We start from the raw sequence: 15,440 nt of genomic DNA, 5'->3' as shown, positions 1-15,440 counted from the left end.
GACTTTCTCCAGGAAAAGTATTTTGTAATTTTGATCTTAACCCTTTCTTCCACTCAGATTTCCTATGAGTTACCAAATATAATATTTGGTAGAAAGAGCACCTCTTTAGGGAATTCCCTGGCAGTCCAGTTGTTAGGACTCAGCATTCTCACTGCCAAGGGCCTGGGTTCGATCCCTAGTCAGGGAACTAAGATCCCACAAGCTGCAAGGTGTGGCCAATAAAAAGAAAGAGCCCTCTTTAGAAACTGCCTTCTGCTGGACGTACCCAAGAAATACCTCAAAACAAGAGAGAGAATTCACAGTGATGAACTACCAGTCTCCCATTCCAACAGCACCTAGATTCATAAGGTATGAGATTTAAAAGCTTCATTAAAAACACCAAAATTTTGTAAATGCTTTACCTTCTAAATGCAATAAATTGTGATGTCTTTGCATCTTCTAGGTCCTTTTCTTTGAGTAAAGTACTAACTGCAGAATATAAATCTGATAATTCAAGAGAAAAAAGTTAACACAGCAAAGCACTAAATTATAACATTGTTTCAATGGAGAAACTACTTCAGAATTCCCGCTAAGGGGTCCAGGAAAACATCTCACCAAATGGGATACAAGTTCACCATGGGAGCATCAACCTCATTTGTTTCATCAGCCAGGAGCAAGAGAAAAGAGAATGAAGGTGACGGTTCCAGACGCTCTATCCTCAGTCACTAGCCAGGACAGCTCCTAATTCGTAATATCACCACTGCATATTTACTGATGGTTTGTCAATGCTGAATTTAAAGTATGAGCAAGAGGACAAAATATGTAACACAACTACTAACGTAAGACTTCTTTCTGTCTTAAGTTCTGGTGGTACTAGTGGTCATGAGTTATAATTTGAGAATCTATATGCTTTGCGTATGTGATTTCATCTTTAATCTTCACAATACTCACATGATGTATGTATTATTACATACAGGGCCGACATTTAGCTTTTACATACCAGTATAACATATGGAGATGTTTCTGTTTTAACTAGAAAGTAGCCACTCCCCAAACACCACAGTGCCCTCCCTCCCACCCCAGCCATGTCTTTCCTTCCTCCAGAGCCCCCAGATGTCCCCATGATTCAGCAACTAAAAGGTTAACCCTGACACAGGAAGGGCATCCATTCCAAGAGTGACCAGACCCTACCAGCTATTAAGTAGTTTAATTAGCACCACTGATTACATCCTTGTTACAACCTGCAACTGAGGCTCTTGGAAGTAAAAGAAATTTTCCAGTGGGGTAGTGTGACCAGCCTCCCTCTTTTAGAGCTCAGATTGTTGACAGTGATAATGTCCACTTACAGCTTGTCCTTTGCAGAGCACTGAGAAGCAGGCTTCCTCTAACCTCTCTCAGCAATGTTACAAATTGGGGAACATTTCTCAGGAGAGGCAGAAGAAATAAAAATTGGGGTAAAAACATTCCAGGCTTCTGGGTCCCTCGTAGCAGATAAATCACAAGGGAATGAAAAAGCCCTGATCCCTGCTCTAGGAAGACTGAATCAGTTGCTCGCTGAGCCCTTCATTTTTCAGATGAAGGAAGGATTATCATTAAAAAAAGTCCAAGACTCAGCTCACCGCCAGCCAAGCCCCACTTGCCAAAGGTCTCACAAAACACTGGTTTCTTTCACACGTACAGGATCACGCTGTTCTGCTCCTTGCTTTGTTCACTCTCTCTACATCTCCCAGATCAATACGTACGCTGTACTTCATTGTTTCTAAGATACGCATTTTCCTCTCATATTTTAACATCTCTGGAATTCTAGCCCAGCTACGAAGCCTGTCTTAGGCCTTTGTACCTTTCAATAATGGGAATAACTGAGTAATTTATTAAGAAACACTTATTACTTAAGTATTAAGGAATAACACTTAATTATTAACGAAAAAATACTATATGCCTCTCTAAGGAGTAATTTATTCAACTCTCTTAAAGAAGAGGCTCATTTTCCAGCTGAAGTTTGCAATTAAGATAGAAAACAGCTCCAGCTAAGCTCCACTACCATTCTGAAACAACTTTTTTTTTTAAGTACATTCTCGTTAATGTAAAGAATGGGTACCAGAAATAAAACTAAACATATTTTAGGTAGATCTAAATGGAGTGGCAAAGAAAGCCAGCTTCTTAACCATCTTAGTCTCATTTTCTTCATCTGTACTAATACCTACTATGAACTAAGTAAGCTGTGGAGAGAATAAACATTATCTATAAATTACTCACAACATGTATAATAAAAAACAAGTCAGGGCTTCCCTGGTGGTGCAGTGGTTGAGAGTCCGCCTGCCAATGCAGGCGACGCGGGTTCATGCCCAGGTCCGGGAAGATCCCACATGCCGCAGAGCGGCTGGGCCCATGAGCCACGGCCGCTGAGCCTGCGCGTCCGGAGCCTGTGCTCCGCAACGGGAGAGGCCACAACAGTGAGAGGCCCGCGTACCGCAGAAAAAAAAAAAAAAAAACAAGTCAAAAAACAATACACAGCTTATAAACCAAATTATGTAAAACTAATATATGTCTGTGTATGGATATAATACGGTTTAAAAAGAGAAACTCCAAGCTCCTCCTATAGACGTGACCTTTATGGGGTTGATTCAGGGGAAGAGGACAGGGGATGATTAAAGGAAATAATTTTTTTTTTTTTTTTTTTTTTTTTTTTTTTTTGCTGTATGCGAGTCTCTCACTGCTGTGGCCTCTCCCATTGAGAAGCACAGGCTCCGGACGCGCAGGCTCAGTGGCCATGGCTCACGGGCCCAGCCGCTCCGCGGCATGTGGGATCTTCCCGGACCGGGGCACGAACCCGTGTCCCCTGCATCGGCAGGCGGACTCTCAACCACTGCGCCACCAGGGAAGCCCTAAAGGAAATAATTTTTACTTCAAACACTTCCGTATCACTTGACTTTTGTTAAGGAATATAAACGATTTCTATAATAATTAAAAAAAAGCCAAAAAGGCATTTATAGAATCCTATTATTACATGAGCTCATTTAAAAAAAAGAATAATGTAACATGTGAATGAACACTAACCCACAGGAACTGAGATGGGGACACACAAAGGAGGACAGGCTTACAGATAAAGCTGAAGGTCAATTTCACATGCAGAGTGAACGCTGCTAAGGAGGAAGGATATACCTTGAAGAACTGTGGCAACTACAATAAATCCTCAATAAAAATCATTTAAATTTTCACTAATTCAATTCTGAGTAAACCACTATACAATTTAAAAAAGCTTGCTAAGTTAAGTTTATAATATAAAGATCAAATTGTTTAAATAAATAAATAAATTCAATTTAAATAAATTCATTTGGAGCAGATAATTTAATACCTATTATTCACAAAAAACTAACATTCATATAGTTCCTCAAAACCTACGAACGCCCTCAACCTTCACAACTGTCCCCCACGCACTGTCACTATGACTCCCATTTTACAAATAGTAGAGTGATGTGACATGGGTCGTACACATAAGGCAGAAGATTCCCTATCCCGTGCACTTCCTCAGCCCTGCCACGCTGTCATCCTAACACCCACAATTAGAAGTGATGCTTGTCCACTTTACTAGAAACAGAACTGTTAGGAACTCAGCTTGGCAAGAGTTTGACAGCCATTACTTTGTTTCACAGATGTACTCAAAACAACAAACGTAGTATTTACTTTTCCAGCAAATGTTGTACTTTTCCAGCAAATACTGTACCTTTACAGTATTTGCTGGAGAAGAAAAGCTTCATTCATTAAGACATGCTTTCTCCTGAATGAACCTGGATTACTTAGGGCTTCGCTTTATTTTAAACTAATCATCTACATCCACCTATTTACTCAACAAATATTTACTAAGCCCTGAGTATGCATGTGTCAAGAGCTTACTTCTTTACAAAATTCTAAAGTCATCTGCTTTTGATGATTAATAAATTAGTTTATTTATTTTCAGTGCCTAACGTTTTGCTAGCAATATTTATCTTTACCATCAAATAAAATTATAACTAGTCATTTAATAACTATATTACAAAACTGAAATATTTAATCCTATATAACATAAAAGTTTATACTTACAAGAGTGATGATTACTTTTTGAGAACTGAGAACTGGCATCTTCTTCTGGGAGTCTAACAAAAATAAATGATTTATCTTGTATTGAGACAGGGAATGTTGGATCATCAGAGATATTCAGCTCTGCATCAAACGTTGGAAACTGGCGTCTCGAGATTCTTAAATAAAGGTAAAATAATACACTAACAGCATTAGCATCCAAAAATGTATCTTCACATATGAGCAGAGATAATGTCATTACAAGAATTAATATCTGTGAATAGGTCATAAATAGGGTAAAAGGGCTACCCATATATGCATTATAAATAGTAAATGAGTTTCAAAATACACTTAACTAGACCATAATGTTACTTTTATCCATTAGTCCCCTACCCCTAGCACATTAAAAGCATTAGAAAAAATTGTCATGGAATTTACTAAGCAACATTCTGAGAACTTGACCTGCTTTTCTCCAGACTACTAAAGAACCGTACCAGGTAGGTATTATCCTCATTTCACAGGTGAGCGACATGAGGCTTAGTTAACTACAGTGGGGTCGTCCAAGATCACAGAGGTAAAAAGTGGGGTAGCTAGGAGGGAAATTTGGGGCCACTGGGCTCCATATTCCTTTCTATTTAAATTAATTTGAACTCTTTGGGGCCTTTTCCATACATTTACATCATACTCTTTCTTTTCTCCTTTCTTCTATATATATCATATATATGGTCTCATGTTCCCAGCTGAACCCAAGTATCCACATCTTCTCTTTGTTTCTGTTCCCTCATCATCATTCTTTTGTTCTTGTATTCCCCAAGACTAGCAAGTCATATCAGAAAGCACAGTAAAGGCCGAGGGCCTTGTCATACTAGAGTCCCTCCTTGGTTATTTGGAAGAAAACTGACACCCTGTAAAGACCTAACAGCAGCCTAGCTATCAAAGGAATAGTACCCTACTGTGTCATCTTTCAATCCTTCCCAACAGGGCTGGAAGGGAGGAAAGGAGAAAGAGGGAAGAAGGCTGTCCCTGCTGGAACTAACCCAGATTTAATTTGGGGTACTGAGAAACACCATGGATTTCCATTTTGCTTCTGACCCAGGACATGTAACATACTTCTATCTCTAGAAGCTTTTCCGTGGTATCACTGGGATCCGTCTGTCATTAAACACTTGGTGATGATGACCAAGAATGACCAAGAATAATGAAAGGAGCACAGCTCAGCCCAAAAGATATCGAAAGGGTTACTAAAAGGAATTCCTAAATTTCAGATAAAATTGAGTTCTAAGAAACCTAATGTGCTTTAGATTCTTCCAAGATTCCTAGACTTTAAAATGACCCATCATCCACCAACATTCCAAAACTGAGGTGGACTTTAGGTAGGAGCAGAAGAGTTATAGGTAAGAGTTATAGAAGAGTTATAGTTACACTTCCAACTGCATTATTTTTCTTAACGTCCCAGTACGAACCTATATCATCTACCCTATTCCTGTCCATTCTGCCTCTATACCCACTATCTTTTCCAGGGTAGATGGGGCAGGGAGATAGTAGGCTTTGAATATTCTAGTTTCTGCTGACATCCAACCAAGAAAATGTTTAAGCAACAAAAACTGCATCTTGTAGTCTAATACAATACCCTGTCCTGCTGAATATCTGAACCCAATAGCTACTGCAAAGACCTCCACATAAGCTAATAAGTTTTTCATCCATCATTAAAGAAATAAGAACTCTTCTGACAGAAAACAAGTCATCGTAAAGAAAGCACTTCTTTGAGCAAAATCTACCTTCCAATTTAATTCTACGTTATCCGGTAAGTCATTTTTTGTCCTCAAGTATAGTCAGAAATCTAGTTCCTGGTCCTAAGCCCCAGATGGATACACAGCAGGTCCAAGGGCAGGACAGACACACACAGAATGTTGTACAAAGAAGACCTAACGCAATGAAGTTTCAGGCTAAATTCGTGATCTCAGCAACAGTTCAGGACCTGTGCTAAATTTTTATTCAAATCAACTATAATCCTCTGCCACTCAGCTGACTGCCCCATGATCCCTATAATTCCCAAAATAACGGACAGTGATAAGGTAGAACCAAAATAATTCCATGCTGATACAGAAATAAAGCATGCACTACAGCCAATAAAGGGAAAATGAAACCTAAAACCAACCAAGAAACAAAAACAGCACCTTGTAAAAGAGAGTCAAAAACAAAGATAAATTTTGGCCCAATGAATAAAAAGTCTCTTAATATTCTGTGGTCCCATCACATCTATTACAGAGGATTACTCTAAAGGCGTATGCAAAGATTAAGGAAAGAGAAGGATTCTTTCCTACTTTAAGGAGAGTAATACGCCACAGGTGCCACCAGGATTCATCAAGGAGTAAAATACCTTTTTCTTTATCTTTTTCTTTTTTTTTTTTTTCTGCTTTGGGCTCCCCTTATAAAAATTACACGAAATGTCTTCCCCAAGTCACCCTTGAACTCTAATTAATTCATTTCCAAGTCTCTGTTCCCCTTGGGTTTATTCTGGTCTCTAAGCCTGATGCAACTTTATTTCACATATATACTTTTAAAATCAGGAAAACACATTTATACTTAAATTTCAACACTAATTTATCTTGGATCAATAATGAAAAATACTTTGCTTTTCTAACTGTGGGACAAAAGGTATACATATACCTGAAGGACAGAAAAGGTTTGCTAAAAGAGCATAGTGAACATACTGCACTGAATCACCCTAATTCAAAAGCTAATATTTTTTTTTACCTTTATTTCTAATACGACGGAGAGAAAATACAAAATTTTAGTTATAGTATACCTTGTAGCATTGTCCACAATTAGTTCAGATTCTGCTCTATGGTTTGTCTTTAGTTCAATAGCACAATTTCTTGACTTGAGAGTCTCAAAAAGATCTTTCAGCAAGTTACCAGGTTCAATACTGGGTAACTGTCTAATATCACCTAAAAGGGGGAAAAATACATAGAGTAGGTTTTATGTAACTGGGATCTGGAAATTTAGAAATTATTTTTATTTCTCCCTACTGATATATGCTATAATCATAAAGACTTACTCTGAGGAAAAAAGAAAAAAATCTTCGTTTAAAATTACTTAAGAACATTAAGTCTTCAAAAATATTCAACAACAACAATAGCAACAAAAACCATTCCAATTGGGCTTCCCTGGTGGCGCAGTGGTTGAGACTCCGCCTGCCGATGCAGGGGACACGGGTTCGTGCCCCGGTCCGGGAGGATCCCACATGCCGCGGAGCGGCTGGGCCCGTGAGCCATGGCCGCTGAGCCCGCGCGTCTGGAGCCTGTGCTCCGCAACGGGAGAGGCCACAACAGTGAGAGGCCCGCAAAAAAGAAAAAAAAAAAAAAAAAAAACCATTCCAATTAAACAATGTAAGATAGAAAAAATAGTGATAACACAGTAAGGTAAAACATGAATTGAACTTTTTTCATATCTATAAACACAGGCAAACTGTTGGGGCATATATTTTCACCAACAGGTAAAGAAAAAAACAGGCCTTAGATATCTAGAATTTAGTCACTTATTCAATCTTGCTCAGTGTCTTACTAAACATGGAAAAATCTATGGCCTCAAATAAACTTAATGTACAAAATGCAAAATAAACAAACCCAGTGCATTTGATAATAAATTCCAGTAATGTAATGATAATATTTTGCTCTATTAAAAATCTTTGTACTTTAAACAAACAAGCAAACCTTAGAGAAAAGAGAAACTATTTTCTGGGTGGAAACTGAAAGCATGCTTAAGCTATTAATAAAATCAACTGCTTACACAATATCCTCAAATACCTAAAACAGTTATTTATAAATATATTGATTCTCTCATTGCAATTCTATTTTTTCCTCCATTAAAAAACATGGTCTACACATCGGTACTACCTAATAGCATCAAACTGAATCTCACCGGAATTGGAAAGGACTTGTGAGGCTGAGGAGGTCTAATGTGAATTACTAGCTTAAAATCATAAAATTACTTTTAAGTGGTCTATAATTCAGACTTTCTATTACTTCCAAATGATCTACATCCTGATTTACTCTGAGTCTGTGAGAATTTTACTATTTTAATAGTCACCATTTAGGTAATGACAGTAACTCCTCACAACTCTATTTCATTCACAACCTAGCTTGCTGATATCCTGGCCAAAACAAAGAGCCACCCAAGCTGATAGAGAGGCTGGTCAGACTGAACTCAGAGTGGCTTCAGAGTGGGGTCTGAGAAATGGCTTCCCGTCTGTAGGATATGGATATTAAAACAGTGCAATGGTATAAAGAACGTACTAACCACAATAATTTGAACCAAACAATTAGGATACCAACAATATTTTAACTTACCAAGGATAATAAGCTTAGAAAGTTGGGAGTGCTCACACAGTAAATTTAAAACTGATTTAAAGATTCCGACAGATACCAAACTCCCTTCATCCACAACCAGAACTCTAACCGAAGAAAATTTCCATGGCATGTCCTTGGTCATTGTTTTTGTCTCCCATAAGTAGAAGCTATAATTGACCTACAAGCAAAGTATGGCATTTTTAAATTCGGGTTATAAAATTTACCAAAAAAAAAAAAATTTTTTTTAACAACATATTCTTTTAAAACAAAACTCTTAAATGGGGAAGGGACAGGGAGGATGTACATAGAGTAACATAGGGAAACAGACTAAAGAAATAGAGAACACAAAAGTTATAGGATGAATCCCAGAAAAGACAGATGAAATAGTTCAAAACATTGCTTCCTAGGGAGTACTTGGTGTGTTTAACAAGCTTCTCACACAGCACCATTCCACTGCAAGAATCCCAACTGTCCTCTTATCACTCTTGACCAGACAGAACTCCCTATTGTTTTCTACCCCCAAATAAACCTTCTCTTGGCCTTCTGAGATGGCCCAAACACTTAAGCCCCTCTCTTCTCCCAACTGTAATACTCCATTCTGGAAATTAGGGGGTGCCTGCCCAAACTAACTATGAAAATACTACTTTTTCTCCTAGTATTCTAAACTCCCTTACTTCCCCAACATTGAAAAAACCACCACCAAGACAACTAAAAAAACTATTTATTACAGGGGTAATAATATTTACTATTTAAAAAAACACAGAAGAGGGAAACATTTTTTTGTAAAATTACAACCAGAGAATGTTAAATATTTTGTTGTATACCATTCCACAAATGTTTCTATGTTGCATGCATATATCTATATATGCTCACTTACACTAAAAAATTATTTGCATTTTTTTCTGCTAAACCCGGTATCCCTAGCCCAAGGATGATAAATAAGTGGCCTAAGTGCCACCTCAGTGCCTCTCCTGTGCCCTTACACTCTTTCCTGAGCCTAAACATGGCTTCAGAAATGTCCTCCCAGCATGCCAACCTGATATTAGGATACTACCAATTGATCAGAGTTGGAACTTAAGATGAAATTTAGTAATGATCCCTCCCTGGCCTCTCCTTTTCTAATTCAATCCTTCAGACTAAACAGAAGTGAAGGCGTAATGGAAGAAATCATAAACTGATCAGAAGACTCTTCCACCAATGAGCTACACTGAACTGCTCTAGGATCATGCCCACTCATGTGACAAATAAAAGTAATGCAAAAGCAATTTCTGAGGTGGCTCGTGGGTCTATGATTCCGGTAGCCTTCCTTAGAACTGCTTTCTTCATTTCACTCTCTTGCTTAGGAACCTAAATGGCTCCCCAGTAAATCAAGTCCAAGCTTCTTTGTGAGGTATATAAGGTCTGTAGTAAATGAGGGGATCATGGCACCTTGGTAAGAGAAGCAAGGTGGGAGGTCAGAAATGTGAATCCCAGCGCGAGCTCTGCACTCAGCTAAGGTTTGGGGCCAATTGTTTAACACACCCAAATTTTAAGTGGCTCTCCTGTAAAATGCAGATAACATCACTTACCCACTTCACTCGTTTGTCAAGGATTTAATGAAACGGCAAAATACTTTACAAACTTTAAAGCTCAAATTCCCGGTCTAAACCAAGTGTAATTTCCATTATCTTACAACACACAGACTTCATTCCAATCAACGCAGTCCCTTCAAAACCCTCTATATGCACTTGATCATTCACCTCAATGCCTCTGGGAAGGCCTTTCCCTTAAATAAAATGTTCTTCTCCTTACCTGAGCTTCCTTGTCCATTAGACTCCAATTCAATTATTATTTCCTTCAGAAATCTTCCAACGACTAACTTCCTTGATCTATAAAATGGCAGATCAGGGCTAAAGGAAACTCTCCAACTCTTTACAAGTTTAAAACTTCATGACTCTTAACTATAGCCAAAGCTATTTTTTTCAAGCATCTTAATTCATTTGAAATTTTTATTATGCAACTACTATTTGCCAGGCACTGTTGTGGGCAAAGGAGATAAAGCACTAAACCAGATGATCCAAGTCCTCACTTCGACGGAGCTTTCATTCTACAAAAGGTGGACTCATGTTTGAAACCAGTCCCACTGAGAAACAGGGCATTGCCAGAATCTAAACTAACTACAGCATTAAGCATACACTTTAGTTTACCTGACTTTTTTTTTTTCATAATAAGACATTCTCAATGAAGGAAGCGGTACACTGATCTACTTTCTGGTACAAGCTCCTAACTCACTGCAAACAGTAACAGTTTATATACACTGGCTGTTTTGAGTGGCACTGATCTAAGTGATTAGCTACCACAAGGCAAGGATCTAGAAGACATTCAATAAATGCCTACTGGAAGAGTCAGTGTCAGAGTGAGGAGGTGTGAGAGCGTGGCAGCTCCTGGCTTTGGAAATGGAGGAAGGAAGCCACGATCCAAGAAATGTCGGCATCCTCCGGGAAGGAGCTCGGCCCCGAGGACACCTTGACACACTGTGACCTCTGTTTTGGACTGCTAGCTTTCAGAACTAGCAAGAAATTTGGGCACAGAGAAGTTAAATAACTTGTTGAATATGAAAGAACCAGCAAGGATGGAGACAGTATTCAGCCAAGTTCTATTTTTAGGTTTTTGAGAAACCAGCATACTCTTTTCCACAGTGGCTGCACCAACTTACGTTCTCACCAACAATATAGTCTTGGGGGAGTGTACTTTCTAAGAATTTGTCCAGGGACGAGGGGAAGATGGCGGAAGAGTAAGATGCGGAGATCATCTTCCTCCCCACAGATACACCAGAAATACATCTACACGTGGAACAACTCCTACAAAACACCTACTGAATGCTGGCAGAAGACCTCAGACCTCCCAAAAGGCAAGAAACCCCACCATGTACCTGGGTAGGGCAAAAGAAAAAAAGAAAAAACAGAGACAAAAGGATAGGGACAGGACAGGCACCAGTGGGAGGGAGCTATGAAGGAGGAAAGGTTTCCAGACACTAGGAAGCCCCTTCGTGGCCGGAGACTGCGGATGGCACAGGGGGAAAGCTTCAGAGCCGCGGAGGAGAGCACAGCAACAGGGGTGCAGAGGGCAAAGCGCAGAGATTCCCGCACAGAGGATCAGGGCCGACCAGCACTCACCAGCCCGAGAGGCTTGTCTGCTCACCCGCCGGGGCGGGAGGGGTTGGGAGCTCAGACTCGGGCTTCGGTCGAGCGCCTGGAGAGGACTGGGGTTGGCAGCGTGAACATAGCCTGAAGGGGGTTAGTGCACCACGGCTGGCCGGGAGGGAGTCCGGGAAAAGGTCTGGAGCTGCCAAAGAGGCAAGAGACTTTTTCTTCCCTCTTTGTTTCTTGGTGCTCGAGGAGAGGGGATTAAGAGCGCTGCTTAAAGGAGCTCCAGAGACGGGCGCGAGCCGCGGCTAAAAGCGCGGACCCCAGAGACGGGCGGGAGACGCTAAGGCTGCTGCTGCCGCCACCAAGAAGCCTGTGTGCAAGCACAGGTCACTATCCACACCCCCCTTCTGGGGAGCCTGTGCAGCCCGCCACTGCCAGGGTCCCAGGATCCAGGGACAACCCCCCCGGGAGAACGCACGGCGCGCCTCAGGCTGGTGCAACGTCACGCCGGCCTCGGCCGCCGTAGGCTCGCCCCGCACTCCGTGCCCCCCTCCCCCCGGCCTGAGTGAGCCAGAGCCCCCGAATCAGCGGCTCCTTTAACCCCGTCCAGTCTGAGCGAAGAACAGACGCCCTCTGGCGACCTACACGCAGAGGCGGGGGCCAAATCCAAAGCTGAAACCCTGGGAGCTGTGAGAACAAAGGAGAGAAAGGGAAATCTCTCCCAGCAGCCTCAGAAGTAGCGGATTAAAGCTCCACAATCAACTTGATGTACCCTGCATCTGTGGAATACCTGAATAGACGAGTCATCCCAAATTGAGGAGGTGGACTTTGAGAGCAAGATTTATGATTTTTCCCCCTTTTCCTCTTCTTGTGAGTGTGTATGTGCATGCTTCTGTGTGAGATTTTGTCTGTATAGCTTTGCTTCCACCATTTCTCCTAGGGTTCTATCCGTCCATTTTTTTTTTAATTTTTTTTTTTAATAATTATTTTTTAATTTAATAACTATATTATATTTTACTTTATTTTACTTTATCTTTTCTTTCTTTTTTCCTTCCTTCCCTCCTTCCTTCCTTCTTCCCACCGTCCCTCCCTCCCTCCCTTTCTTTCTTTCCTTCTTTCCTTCTTCCTTCCTTCCCTCCTTTCTTTCTTTCTTTCTTTCTTCCTACTTCTACTAATTCTTTCTCTCTGCCTTTTCTCCCTTTCATTCTGAGCCGTGTGGATGAAAGGCTCTTGGTGCTGCAGTCAGGAGTCAGTGCTGTGCCTCTGAGGTGGGAGAGCCAACTTCAGGACACTGGTCAAAAAGAGACCTCCCAGCTCCACGTAATATCAAACAGCGAAAATCTCCCAGAGATCTCCATCTCAACACCAGCACGCAGCTTCACTCAACGACCAGCAAGCTACAGTGCTGGACACCCTGTGCCAAACAACTAGCAAAACAGGAACACAACCCCACCCATTAGCAGAGAGGCTGCCTAAAATCATAATAAGTCCACAGACACCCCAAAACACACCACCAGACGTGGACCTGCCCACCAGAAAGACAAGATCCAGCCTCATCCACCAAAACACAGGCACTAGTCCCCTCCACCAGGAAGCCTACACAACCCACTGAACCAACCTTAGCCACTGGGGACAGACACCAAAAACAACGGGAACTACGAACCTGCAGCCTGCAAAAACGAGACCCCAAACACAGTAAGATAACCAAAATGAGAAGACAAAAAAACACACCGCAGATGAAGGAGCAAGATAAAAACCCACCAGACCTAACAAATGAAGAGGAAACAGGCAGTCTACCTGAAAAAGAATTCAGAATAATGATAGTAAAGATGATCCAAAATCTTGGAAATAGAATAGACAAAATGCAAGAAACATTTAACAAGGACCTAGAAGAACTAAAGATGAAACAAACAATAATGAACAACACAATAAATGAAATGAAAAATACTCCAGATGGGATCAATGGCAGAAGAACTGATAAGTGACCTGGAAGATAAAATAGTGGAAATAACTGCTGCAGACCAGAATAAAGAAAAGAGAATGAAAAGAACTGAGGACAGTCTCAGAGACCTCTAGGACAACATTTAACGCACCAACATTCGAATTATAGGGGTTCCAGAAGAAGAAGAGAAAAAGAAAGGGACTGAGAAAATATTTGAAGAGATTATAGTTGAAAACTTCCCTAATATGGGAAAGGAAATAGTTAATCAAATCCAGGAAGCACAGAGAGTCCTATACAGGATAAATACAAGGAGAAATACGCCAAGACACATATTAATCAAACTGTCAAAAATTAAATACAAAGAAAGCATATTAAAAGCAGTCAAGGGAAAAACAACAAATAACACACAAGGGAATCCCCATAAGGTTAACAGCTGATCTCTCAGCAGAAACTCTGCAAGCCAGAAGGGAGTGGCAGGACATATTGAAAGTGATGAAGGAGAAAAACCTGCAACCAAAATTACTCTACCCAGCAAGGATCTCATTCAGATTTGATGGAGAAATTAAAACCTTTACAGACAAGCAAAAGCTGAGAGAGTTCAGCACCACCAAACCAGCTTTAAAACAAATGCTAAAGGAACTTCTCTAGACAAGAAACACAAGAGAAGGAAAAGACCTACAATAAGAAACCCAAAACAATTTAGAAAATGGGAATAGGAACATACATATCAATAATTACCTTAAATGTAAATGGACTAAATGCTCCCACCAAAAGACACAGATTGGCTGAATGGATAAACAAGACCCATATATATGCTGTCTACAAGAGACCCGCTTCAGACCTAGAGACACATACAGACTGAAAGCAAGGGGATGGAAAAAGATATTCCATGCAAATGGAAACCAAAAGAAAGCTGGAGTAGCAATTCTCATATCAGACAAAATAGACTTTAAAATAAAGACTATTAGAAGAGACAAAGAGGGACACTACATAATGATCAAGGGATCAATCCAAGAAGAAGATATAACAATTGTAAATATTTATGCACCCAACATAGGAGCACCTCAATACATAAGGCAAATACTAACAGCCATAAAAGGGGAAATCGACAGTAACACATTCATAGTAGGGGACTTTAACACCCCACTTTCACCAATGGACAGATCATCCAAAATGAAAATAAATAAGGAAACACAAGCTTTAAATGATACATTAAACCAGATGGACTTAATTGATATTTATAGGACACTACATCCAAAAACAACAGAATACACATTTTTCTCAAGTGCTCATGGAACATTCTCCAGGATAGATCATATCTTGGGTCACAAAGCAAGCCTGGGTAAATTTAAGAAAACTGAAATTGTATCAAGTATCTTTTCCGACCACAACGCCATGAGACTACATATCAATTACAGGAAAAGATCTGTAAAAAATACAAACACATGGAGGCTAAACAATACACTACTGAATAACAAAGTGATCACTGAAGAAATCTAAGAGGAAATCAAAAAATACCTAGAAACAAATGACAATGGAGACACGATGACTCAAAACCTATGGGATGCAACAAAAGCAGTTCTAAGAGGGAAGTTTATAGCAATACAAGCCCACCTTAAGAAACAGGAAACATCTCGAATAAACAACCTAACCTTGCACCTAAAGCAATTAGAGAAAGAAGAACAAAAAAACCCCAAAGTTAGCAGAAGGGAAGAAATCATAAAAATCAGATGAGAAATAAATGAAAAAGAAATGAAGGAAATGATAGCAAAGATCAATAAAACTAAAAGCTGGTTCTTTAAGAAGATAAACAAAATAGATAAACCATTAGCCAGACTCATCAAGAAAAAAAGGGAGAAGACTCAAATCAATAGAATTAGAAATGAAAAAGGAGAAGTAACAACTGACACTGCAGAAATACAAAAGATCATGAGAGATTACTACAAGCAACTCTATGCCAATAAAATGGACAACCTGCAAGAA

General features: G+C 40.0%; 1 protein-coding gene across 2 annotated transcripts in view; it reads right to left on the bottom strand.

Moving 5' to 3' along the window:
• Window positions 1-15,440, bottom strand: part of HELB (DNA helicase B) — a 43,026-nt gene that overhangs the window by 18,229 nt on the left and 9,357 nt on the right. For both annotated transcript variants that reach the window (XM_060025177.1, XM_060025178.1), the window contains exons 5-8: window positions 8,388-8,565; window positions 6,845-6,986; window positions 4,060-4,214; window positions 402-483 (exon numbers count right to left, since the gene is read on the bottom strand). In XM_060025177.1, coding sequence (XP_059881160.1) covers window positions 402-483; window positions 4,060-4,214; window positions 6,845-6,986; window positions 8,388-8,565 — 557 coding nt within the window. The remainder of the gene's footprint in view (window positions 1-401; window positions 484-4,059; window positions 4,215-6,844; window positions 6,987-8,387; window positions 8,566-15,440) is intronic.

Source organism: Delphinus delphis, chromosome 11 (assembly GCF_949987515.2).
Source record: "Delphinus delphis chromosome 11, mDelDel1.2, whole genome shotgun sequence".
Lineage (NCBI taxonomy): Eukaryota > Metazoa > Chordata > Mammalia > Artiodactyla > Delphinidae > Delphinus > Delphinus delphis.
The sequence above is the reverse complement of the archived record's forward strand: the minus strand, read 5'-3'. Positions and strand labels throughout refer to the sequence as shown.